The sequence below is a fragment of the Pundamilia nyererei genome, unplaced genomic scaffold (genome assembly GCF_000239375.1).
Source record: "Pundamilia nyererei isolate P.nyererei 1_Seehausen unplaced genomic scaffold, PunNye1.0 scaffold00089, whole genome shotgun sequence".
NCBI lineage: Eukaryota > Metazoa > Chordata > Actinopteri > Cichliformes > Cichlidae > Pundamilia > Pundamilia nyererei.
The window spans coordinates 909137-921541 of NW_005187490.1; the positions used below are offsets into that span (position 1 = coordinate 909137).

Below are 12405 nucleotides of genomic sequence, written 5' to 3' on the forward strand. Positions count from 1 at the left end.
TCAACTCCTAAAGAGCATGGCAGCTGCTCACTTTTATACCAAAATTATAAAGTTAATGCAGATAAAAGATTTCTAAAAGCCAGCAGTGCATGCTATATCGTGATTGGAAATGACCAATCCAATATGGTGTTCAGTCATGTTTTTGTCACACTATAGTGCTACTAGTCACATGTGGCATGTGGTCAATTTAGGTGAATGGGCTGAATTCATTTCATGCAAAGTTGCTACATCTTCAACACGACAAAACGGTTTGTGACTAATTTATCATACAAAATTTTTTTGCTGTGCTCAAAGGCAAGTGATTACTATTGTCAATTCTCTGCCAGTCCCCTGCTCTGCAAGTTTCAGCTCTTAAGCAATGACATATGACTCCACATAGTCCCCAAGTCTGAGAAAAAGTGATGGGGGCATGTTAAATAATTACTGAAATACACTGTAGGCAAGGAGAATAAATCTTACTCTTTGGCTATGAAGATGGGAATGACTCTGTGCTGTGTGTGATTTATGTCTAGTAAGTGTGGCAGCGCCACTGTTTTAGTCCTGGAGGAAATCACTGACACCCTGATTAACTAGCCCCTTCTATAGTCAAACAAGAAAAGAAAAGAAAAAAACACTTTTTAACACCTTCCTTAGCAATATCATTAAAGCCTGACCAAAATGTGACTTTTGAGGTTGATACCTCAGGGGGTAGGTTTTGTTTGAGCATTATGAGGGGCACAGATGAAGTCCAGGGTCCTATCTGAGGAAATATGGAGGATGAGACTCTTATTTCCTGCATTCTTAGGAATCTTTGTAGAAAGGACACCATTATTACATATCAGCTGAAGTTGTAGTTGAAATGAAAACACAAAAAAATCAGGAATCAGTTCACAGTTTATCATATTGGGATCTCTTTTGCCTTAACTCCTTCTGGCATAGATTCGGTGAGGTGCTCATCAGAACATCCAGTCTTCTATTGTCCACTTTTGGTGAGTCTGTGCAAAATAGCCTCAGTTTGTTAATATTAGCTGACAGGAGTGGCATTCGATGTGGTCTTTTATAGCCTATTTGCTTTAGAGTTCAATGTGCTGCGAGTTTAGAGATGCTCTTCTGCATCCCATGGTTGTAACAAGTGGCTATTTTGAATTACTGTTGCCTTCCTATCAGCTTAAAGCATTCTCGCCTTTCTCTTCTGACCTCTGGCATCAACAAGGCATTTTCTCACAGAGAAATGCTGCTCATCGGATATTTGGATCTCTTTTTCTCACTATTATTTGCAAACCGTAGAGATAGTTACGTGGGAAAAACCTGGTAGATCAGCAGTTTCTGAAATATAAAGTCACTTAAAGCAATGTTAGTCACCGTTTTAATGGTCAGTTTGAATTTCAGCAGGTTATCTTGACCACCTCCAAATTTCCAAATGCATTGAGCTGATGTGATCAGATATTAGCATTAATAGGTAACTAGTTACTATGTTAATATACTCTGGCTTTCTGTATTACTTTCAAATATTTAGTCTCCACTTTTCTCATGTAATCCTGTTCAGTTAATGCAAACAGGGATCGTTTAATCTTCAGCGCTCTTTTGTGTTTGGCTGGTTTTAGATGTGAGAGTGTGAGCTGTACCCGGTATCTACCTAAGAACAACAACAACAACAACAACAAAAGAGCACTTACGACACTCAGGAAGCATGCACTTCTCTGTCTGCTCCAGCTCTTCAGTGCACTCTGCAGGATCAGACTTCAGCATCCTCTGCCGTGTTCGGATCCCCCGTCCACATGTGACACTACACTCACTCCACTCCGACCAAGGCGACAGCATGCAGGGGATGGTATCTGGTTTAAGTGATACACACACGTAATTATAGTATTTGCTCATTCATTACAGTCAGCTAAAATAAAATGCAAATGAAGTGCTAATATACCAACAAATGCTCACGCAAAAAAACAACATATGACAAAACAGCAACTGTTGACTCACGGCATTCTGGCATCATGCATTTCTCCACTTCAGCTACCTCGGTCTTACACATGGATCCATCTATAGGGGGCATCTTTACCATACGTTCCCTTCTTCTCATGCCTATCCCGCAGGTGACGCTGCAGGGATCCCACTCCACCCACTCAGTCACCACGCAGCTGCTGGGTGCTGTTGGAAGGACAGAATACAAAAACCATCTCCATCCATCAGTTTCAGCTCAAAATTGAACATTTACGGCAAAAATGTATCGTTAGTTCACTTTCAGTTAATATATGTTAGTATTTTAAGCACAGTGGAATAACTACTGTGCAAATTTGACCGACCGATCAATAATAGAGGACAAGTAGGAGAAAAAACACTCTTTTTGCCTTTAAAAAAACCTAAAAAAAAGCCATCACTGTGATGTAAATACGATGGTTTCTACTCTGTATTTTTATAAAGAGCTTATAGATCTGCCTCTCCTTCAGTTTCCACTTAATTCTGACCATTAATAAGAAAAACTCCTTGCTCCTTTAATATGCAAATGTACTCAAGAGATAAAACAGGCTACTCTCCAAATTTACAAATACAGAGCACATGTTTTATACAAGACAGATAACCTTCCCCATCATTCACTTAGTGAATACCAGGAACAAAGCTAGAAGTCTGACGACCTTGAATAGCCATATCTGCTCAGCGTGTCTCTCATGAATTCAATAAAAACCTTACAAACAAAGATGATCACAAATAGTGCAATATCGACTCCTATCAAACTACAAAGAAGCAACAGACACTATGGCAATGAAGCCACTGGCATGGACAGTGTAACAAGACTCAGGCACAAAAGGCATCCATGTGGGTCAGTTAGCTCATAACCTCTGTTGCTATTACTGTTTATCAAGTTACACACTCTTCAGCCACACTACAGGAGGAATTATAAAAAGCTTCCTCTGTCTGTTGATCTCAGAGATCTGAGCCAGTCAGACTCCTCCTAGACTACAAAACACATCATTTTTACTTTTTACTACTTCTAAAACCTGTTTTTATGTAAAAATGTAAGTGACTTTACTTATGTTATTACATTTGTAACCCAAAGTGAGAGTTGGAGAACATTTCTTGGTGTATAAAGTAGGTGTAATGCAACCACTGACATCCCCCAGGTGATCTGGAGGTATTGGTGAGGAGAGGGAGTCGGGCATCTCTGCTTAGAACGCTGCCCCATGACCTAGTCCTGGATTTGCAGTAGATAATGGATGGATAGATGGACAGATGGATGTTTGCAGAAAGTGCACTGCATTAAGAGAAGTCCAGTCCCCCCCACTCTGTTTCAAAATGGATATCAGAAATGGCTGCCTGAATGCCCTCAGAGAAAAATCACATATATCCTACCCAACAGATACAATCTGGCAACCTTATATCGGCTCTATAGGAACAACTTCCTTATCAGCTACACACATTTTCTGGCACCAGTGCATGTTAATGCTAACATCCAGATAAAATTGCTGAAGTAACTTCGCTGCTACTTTCATGTTTTTATCAGGAGCATAAATACATGTGTTCTAAACTATGTTACGGCCATGAAATACACCTTATTCACCAATTAAATGTGCATTATTTATTTCATTTATGTCATTATTTTTTCACTTTTGTTCTTTTATGCTTCTTTGACAACGTTTTTTCTTTTTTTGGTTGGACTATTTTGCATATTAAACACGGTGAAATTAGATGCTCTAATTTAAAGACGGCAGGCTACATTAAACTCTATGCGAAAAAGAAATGTAGCAGCTGGCTCAAATTAAAGGCATTGTTAACTTGGTTGGTTGGGTCAATCTGTTCATACGGGAGAAAAAACAGACTCACAGCATTCATCGTTGACAACACACTTCTCTGTCTCCTCAGTGTTGAGCTGGCAGAGCGAGCCGTCCTCGGGATACTGTTTGACATATCGCTCTCGAGACCTCATCCCCATCCCGCAGGACACGCTGCAGGCCGACCAGCTGATCCACTCTGACATCATGCACGTCGAGGGCTCTGTCCAGCAGGAAGAGAAAGCAGACGACAGACTCTTACTGAGTAAACACCAGCATTTGTACTTGAGCAAAATTCAGTGTTGTAATTTGTGCGCAGTGTATGCAGTATAAAAGTAACACTCTGGAAGTCTGTTTCTACAAGACGTCATAAAACATACACTGTCGCCAAAATACTTTTCCTTGTGAACATTCCTTGTTTCAAAAGAGACATGGAGAGGTTAAAGGTCAGATTCTTGGAAATCAGTTTTTTCAATTTTAAAGAGAGTCCTTATTTAAATCTGCTGACTTACAAGTGGCAGCCATGAAAACAAAAAGCCACCATGCTGCCCTGTGTCTGTATGACAGTGAGGTAGGTGATATCAGCCGCTGCAAAGCACAGCTGGTTACTGGAATGAGATCAACAGAGCCTAAAAGCTAAATTATCTGTATATTAACACTAAAACAATAACAAGCAGCTCACCTTACCCACCTCTGGGAAAATGGAAAAACCTATTGATTGAAAACTTACAAACATACATGGAAATACTGTATATAAGGCAAAACCAGAGTTTTTATAATTCTAATAAGTTTAGTCAGTATCTGATATGAGTGCCTTTATTCTTTGTCACAGCCTGAATTCTCTTAGACAAGCTCTTGTGTAATTTCCTTGTAAGTTCAGGAATAGCTCTCCGGGCTTCTTAAGGGACCTTCCAAAGCTATTAATTGGGTATTTATTCATTATCAAATAAAATAAAAACATAAAAACACAGGTAGAACTAAAAGTGGCCTGAATAGTTTTACTCTGTTTCAAAAGCCCAAACATGCTATCAGATTCAGTTTTTGTTTTTATTGGATTTATGAAAGTGAATTCAAAGCCAGTGTTGAATTTCAGCTCTTTACTTATTAAATGTACCACAAACATGACATTGATGTAATGCTGTGTAATATAATAATAATAATAATAATAATAATAATAATGATAATAACACCAGACACCAAATAATCATACAGTAAGTAACCCACTGCAGAGCAGTCACATGTGGCAAAATATTTTAATTTACACCTTTTACGTTCAGACTAGTATATATGGATTCTTGCAGCTCCCTATAGATTTTCAGTGGCAGAAAATTGCCCTAAAGTGGCTCTTTTGAAGGTTACCAACCAATGCTGACTCTACAGTGGCCTTAGGATTACTGGACAATATCCTCATACCCTTTTTGCAGATTTATCAGACAGTACCTGGTGGGTTGATCATCCTCTTCTACGTTTAGAATCAATGGAGGGTGCCTGACGTCATGCCGCACTGAGCGGACTATTGAGATTAGTCTGAATAAGGAACCCTCTGAATGTATACGCTTTAGTGAGCCAATAGGATGAGCGGGATCATCAATAAGACATGAATCTTAGTGACATGCACATATAACTGAACACAAACACAATGGACAAAAACAAACAAATGGACAACATACACACAATAATAACATGGACTGAACCACCAGTCACAAGCACTTTATATAGCCTCTGTAGACATTATCCACATACTTCACTTACCTTAACTCCACTACAGTAAATGCTGTATGGACAATCATTCTGTGCAATACGATAATTATAATTCTACAACTGTTTAAAACTGTTTATAACTTGCATAGTTCATATTTCTGTATAGTTTTCATAATTATATCCTGTTCATAAGCTTGTACACTCACTACAGCCTGCACATACTTATACTTATAGTATATTCATAACCTACCTTCATACCGTGTACATTGTAACATACCCATAACAGACCCATATTTTGTACCCTCATACCTATAACAGACCTATTTCTGTAATATATCTATATTATGGCTAAAGAACTTTCTGGATGGATGCAAACTGCATTTCGTTGCCTGTTCTTGTGACATGTGCAATGACAATAAACTTGAATTCTATTCTATTCTATTCTATAACTTCAGAACCTTCCAGATTCAGAGCACAAATGAATAAGTCTTAAAAACAAAATTGTTGATTTTACAGAATATTACAGACACAGCTTTTATATGCTGCATATTACTATTTTTAATAAGTCTAACTTTTAATATACTTACCTTATTTATATGGAAGTGCAGTTTTTAGCTCCTAAATTTTAAGCAAATCACTGCATTTCATTTTTCCAGAAGATGCTTTTGAAATGTCAGCTTCTTTAGATGTTTTACATTTTATCCTAGAAGATTTAAACCATTGCGGAAAAAAGACTCAAAAATTCCCAACATTTGCATGCAAAGAAAAGTAATTTCAGCAGGAAACGTGTTTTATTATCCCACCTGTGCCTTCTGCAGAAGCAGCCTTTCTGCTGCTAAAACCCAGTATTGGAATGGGAACTTCAGATCTTCAGTCTAGCACTCTCCCAAGTGAGCTATTTCAGCTTCACTATCTCAGTCAAGAGGTCCTCATCAAAAAGAATCCATACAGGAGCACTTGAGTCACAGGATTCTCTCTCTACACACCAAACCAGAATCCCCCCACAGCTGCTTAGGTTTCAGCCTGTTCAGTCATCTCAGAGTTGAAAGTGTCACTTTTAAAAAAGCCCTTCCTCGGACACTGCCTTAACTCTCTTTTAATAAGGCGAGTTGCCTGAGGGACAGTCTTATTCACAGCAGGGGCCTTCAGGGAGTGGAAGTCAATATGTATGACCTCGCTGTGTATCAGCTGAAAAGTGAACTGCAGCTTCTCGAACTTAACAAGGTTCCACTCTGGTATATTTTATCACTATTAGCCAGAATGGTGCTTCGGGATCTCCCTGTTCTTCACTTACAGAGAGACGCTGTATGAGCCATCTTGTTCCAACACCTCTTCTGAGAATAGCGACTAAGACAGTGAATGAAAAGTGACAAAAGGGAGTCGGCTACAAAGAGATCGTTTTGTAAGAATTTTTTTAAAAGAAGGAACGAATGAACTTCAAGCAACTTAGCATGGGTTTTTCTTTTTTTCTTCTTTTTGGAAATGTATAAGCCTCCTACCAAACTGAGAATAGTGTTACTTATCAGAGGTGGCCTAATAAAGCACAGCTAAGTGAATCATTAATAAAAGATACAGGTATTTGAAGCTTGGATGAGGCCTCTAGAGAGCCAAAATATTTCCCAGGAATATTAATCACCCTTGGAGGCGGCCTGTATCCAGCCCCAGCATGAACCCTGCAATTATCCATCTCCCACTGCACACTAACGGAGCGCTAAATGAAAACAAAGGAGAGGCGCTCAGGAACAAAAAGCTATCCATGTTGCTGGCTGGTAATCAATAAGAGGAGTAGTGAGGGGTGGAAGTGTGTGCATGTGTGTGTTAGAGGCTTGTTGAGCCTTGAACAGCTGGAGCTTCACTAGTTTGAGGCCTTGTAGACATCCTGGGAGCAAAAGAAGAAGAGCGAGGAGGTGGGTGGGGAGCAGACAGGCGCTGACTTTACTGCCTCCCATTATTTGTTCCAAACTGACAACTTCACCGAAAAACGGGTAAAAGCAAACTTCCGAAGTTTTCTGCTCGTTTGTGTGCTTGCTGTCATTTTTTTAAGCAAAGGTCCATCAACTCTGACTGAAATCGGACGAAAAAGTTTCTCATTTGGCAAGAAGAAAGAGAAACTGAGAGTAGGAGGAAAGAAATGTGGAAAAAGTTGAAAGTAATTTGATAACCTAGATTAGCGTGAACTGTCAGCTTAGTAAATATGTTTGTGTGTGTGGGCCCTCACTTTGTGTCAGACTGATAATTGGCTTCCCGCACATACACAATCCTCCACTTGCTCTCATTAGCTTTAACATAAGATTGAAAGCACGGTGCTTTGATTTCTTTTAGAGATAAACACAATCAAATCCTGATTTAAGTATCCTGGATGCAGCAGGCCATCCGGCACCAAGACCTGATCCACATAATCTTTTATGTTTGAGTGAAGTAATTAGGGTATCCAATTACCAGTGTTTACTCTGTGTGATTAGGGATTTCCTGTATTTTGTCACATATTCCCTTGATGAAACTATATAAACATATCTTCAGATATGCGTGGCCTTTTTCTCAAATGGAGCTTTCATAGTAGCTAGCTGGAGATTCACTTTTTAATGACAAAGGTGCCACCTGTTTCCTTCCATAAGCGCACAGTAATCCCTCATAACAATAACCTAAACTGTCACAATGGAATTTAGGTAGAAAATAATTTCACCGGGCTGTGAAATATAACCAAGGGAACAAAATTCAATTGGTTTAAGCCACAATGAACCACCCAGAGTCACTGAGTGCGTTTTGTTTTTGGAATAAGATAAATAGCGAAGCTTTAATCTGCTTATTTCGAGGGTTCACTGATTGCCCCTCTTGTTGATCCGATTTTAATGTCTCAAACTCTAAAAGGATTAGGACACAGGAAATGCAAACTTTTTTTAATGTAATATTACAAAATTGTGTTTTGATTCATTTAGTACAATTTGTGACTGTGACATTCCACGTGTCGTTGCTCTGTTAATTTCTGTAATTATTGTTTGTGTATTATTATATTTTTAACTTCGTCGCTATTAAGTTTAGGTTTAGGTCCACTTGAAACAAGCTGAACATTTCAGTAATGAGACTGAGAGCCAGAGTAGTCAATGTCGTAGCTGTGAAATGATGACTCGGCTTAATGGCAAAGAGAAAAAGCAATGAGCCCAGGTGGTGTAGTGTCCAGGTTTCCTGTAGTGAGGTCTCTGCCCTCTCTTCAGGGGAACACAAATGCATTTCACTTGTGTTTTTTAGGTCAGGACACCTTTACAGAATACAAAAACTTCCTGCTAAAGCTAAACTTTAAATAGTGTGATGAGCTTTTTTAACAGACTGAATTTGAAATTGTGAAGAGAAGAGACTCATTAGTTTGTTGAAGCATTTTTAAAAATGGTTGTTCTCATGTTAGTTATACATTCAGTCACTTACATTACAATTTCTATTCCATCGGACATGAGATTTATTTTTCCGAACCAGCCACGAGAAACCAACTTATCTATCTGGCATTACCATTTTAAGGGGGCACTGATGTGTAGCCATGCCAACATACTGGTTTTGCTAAGGTTTGATGATGTGGAGCAGAGTGAGGTAAAAAACAGTTCAGCACTCCCCAGCTTTCCTCTGGGTGCAGAAGACAAGTGAGTGTTGGCTGCTTTGATTATTGCTGTTGTAGAGCACAGGTTGAAAATGCTTAACAATTTAACATCAATGAATATAACTCTGGTTATACAACCTGTGTAAAATGTCAAGAAAACACCTGCTAACTGTTTAACCACAGTTAGCAACAGTTCATTCTTTTCTGATACAGGATTCTAGCTTTTCAACAGCACTGAGTCTTCTTTGTCGTAGTTTTCATTCTGGCTGAAATACACACAGACATCCATGTAAATGATGTCTGGATGGGAGCATATCCTCTAAAACCTGTATATACCTTTCAGCACTGATTGGCAGCTTGACCATCTGCAAAGGCACAATGTGGATGTGCATAAAGCAAAGAAGAAACTGCCTCTCTGAGATGCTCTTTTTACACCCAGTCATGTTACTGACCTGTTGCCAGTTAAGCGAATGAGTTGGTTTTCAGTACCACTTACATTTTCATTTACACTGTTTCCGTATCCCAACTTTGGAGACATGTTGCGGTCATAAAATTCAAAAGAAACCAATATATTTTATGACATAAGTAAATGTCTCAGTTTAAATATTTGTTCTTTTGTGAGTACAGTTTGGACTTTAATCGTTGAATTCTTTATAGTTACTTTTTACACAGTGTCCTAACATTTTTGGAATTTTAGTGATTTAGTGATTAATCAGAGTTCAAAAATTACACTTTAGCATCTTTAATACATTTTAATAATTTTAACAACTGAATGAAATTTCAAAATTGTGGTTAACCTGAAATCTCTATTCAAACTTTTGGACCCAAGAAAGTCGCAAACTAAATACCATTTGGCCTTATGAATACACTATCAGCATTATTAGTGCCATTTTACATGCTGGGGATCTTAACATCTGACAAATTTATATTTATTTATTATTACAGATCGTAATTTATGTTGATAACTTGGTTAAAAGATGCTTAAAGGATTCGTGAATGTGTTCACTGCAGTAGTACATTTAGTTGAAGATCAGATTGAAACTGAGATTTGAGCCGATTTATGTCACTCAAGGAATTAACAGCAACTTTTAATTTATTTTACACTAGGGGGCAGCAGGAAGACACAAACAATGCTGATTTGGCTTGTGGCAAACTTACTAGTCATAATAACGTACCTTTTTGAAATGAAACAAGGGTCGAGAATATAACAATAAACACAAAAATAAACAGACATTATATAACAGAAATGTTTTTTCATTTTTTAAATCTTTTGTTTCTGTTGTACTGGCTTAAAGGACCAATAACAAGATCATACTGGAAGCCAGAAGTCCAAAACTCTAAAAGCACATTTTTAAGAGGGAGTTCATTTAGTTGTGTTGCACAGATACTTAAACAGTCCTCCAGTTGTTCTTATTAGCTTTAACAGAACAATTTAAGCTTGTTTTGACGTGTGCTGCATGTGTTTGGAGAGAATATAGAAATGTAATTATTCTGCTGCCACAGCATGTGGGCAGACGTGTCAAAAACAGATGGACGATGTTTAATTAAAATGCCTAATTTACTGTATAAGAAGGTATTTAATTAAAAGTAATGGTGTCACAATTTAAAGACATTAAAGAAATCTAAACTAGTGCCACTCAAGAGTTGCTCGTAACTTTTACAGTAGGAGAAAACAAATAAATGAAATAAATGTCTATTTTCCACACTGTGAAGGACATCTTTTTTTTACTTCTGAATTTGTATTTTAGATCATTTTTATAATGTTATTTGTAGAATTGTAGAATCAGGGCTCTTTAGTAGGTAAAAATCTTCTCTTTTGGCTGTCCTCAGAAGGAATTCAAAAGCAGTTACTTTAAATTTAATAAGGAAGATGAAAAATGATGTGCATTTGCATTTTGTCAGGGTTATTAGAGGTCCTTCTACACAACTGTATAAATATTATTTAAATGGACTGATTCTTATATAGCGCTATTTTACTCTCCCGGAGTGCACAAAGTGCTGTATACAACATGCCACATTCACCCAATCACACAAATACTGTCTCTAAACTGAGTGCTTTTCTAACAACATTCGCACACATTCACAGTCCGATGGATGCATCGGAGAGCAACTTGGGGTTAGTATCTTGGACAAGGACACTTGACATGCAGACTGGAGGAGCCAGGGATCGAACCACCAAGCTTCCAATCAGTATTTGACCTGCTCCTGAGCTACAGTCACCCGATATTTACTGAAATAAATCTGGCGGAGAAATCTTAATCTCTTCTAAAGCCTCCATTATTAATGCAGACAAAACTTAAATGAACTCCTGCCCAGCACACTCACTGCAATCTACTGTTGGGGTCTAGAAGAACTTCACGTTCGACCTCTACCAGAATATATACGGAGGGGAAAATAATTATTTGATCCCACTTACAAAGAAATAAATAGTCTCCAAATTTTAATATTTCATTTGAACGGAGAGAGACAGAATATCAACCAAAAATCAAGAACAAACATATAAAAGTTATAAATTGATTTGCATGTCATAACGTGAAATGTGTGTTTGACCCCCTACAACACAGCCAAGATTCAGGCTCCAATTTAGAGTCTCAATCCACTGCGTGTGTATAAAGCACACCTGTCCACAGAAGGTTTCATCCATTCCAGCCTCTCCACTATCATGGGCAAGACCAAAGAGCTGTCAAAAGATGTCAGGGACAAGATTGTAGAGGCCGGGCTGGGCGACAAGACCATCAGCAAGAAGCTTTCGGAGAAGGTGACAACTGTTGATGTGATTATTCGGAAATGGGAGAAACTGGAAATGACTATCAATCACCCTCAAATAAAGAAGGAACATGATCCCAAGAACACCATCCCCACAGTCAAGCACAGAGGTAGAAACATTATGCTTTGGACAAGTTCACCACATTGAGGGGCCAACGGATGGCGCTATGTGCTGCTAAATTCTGAATGAGAACCTCCTTCCCTCAGCCTCAACCCTGAAGATGGGTTTTCCAGCATGACATTTAACCAAAACATATCGCTAAGGCAACAAAAGAGTGGTTAAAGAAGCAGCACATTAAGGTGATGGAATGTCCTAGCCAGGTTCCAGGCCTCAATCCTCAATCCTATGGACAATCTGTAGAGAGAGCTGAAGCAACATAAAAGATTTAGAGACCTTCTATAAAGAGGAGTGTGCCAGAACCCCTCCTGGATTCCTGCCACCATTTGCTAGTAGGGATGGGTACCGGTGTCCGGTGCCATAATGGCATCGGTTCTGACATAAACGGTAGTAACCAGACCGAAAAGCAGCGCACATTTCAGTGCTTTATTTCGGTGCTTTTTTTTCCTGAGCTGTGATACACTTCAGATTCTAGCCAATCATTTTAC

General features: G+C 38.5%; 1 protein-coding gene across 1 annotated transcript in view; it reads right to left on the reverse strand.

The window, feature by feature from the left end:
• The window catches only part of spon1b (spondin 1b), a 112674-nt gene that overhangs the window by 6183 nt on the left and 94086 nt on the right, over nt 1-12405 (reverse strand). Inside the window, exons 12-14 of the mRNA XM_005739090.1 lie at nt 3799-3969; nt 1960-2127; nt 1656-1814 (exon numbers count right to left, since the gene is read on the reverse strand). Of these exons, the coding sequence (XP_005739147.1) occupies nt 1656-1814; nt 1960-2127; nt 3799-3969 (498 nt within the window). The remainder of the gene's footprint in view (nt 1-1655; nt 1815-1959; nt 2128-3798; nt 3970-12405) is intronic.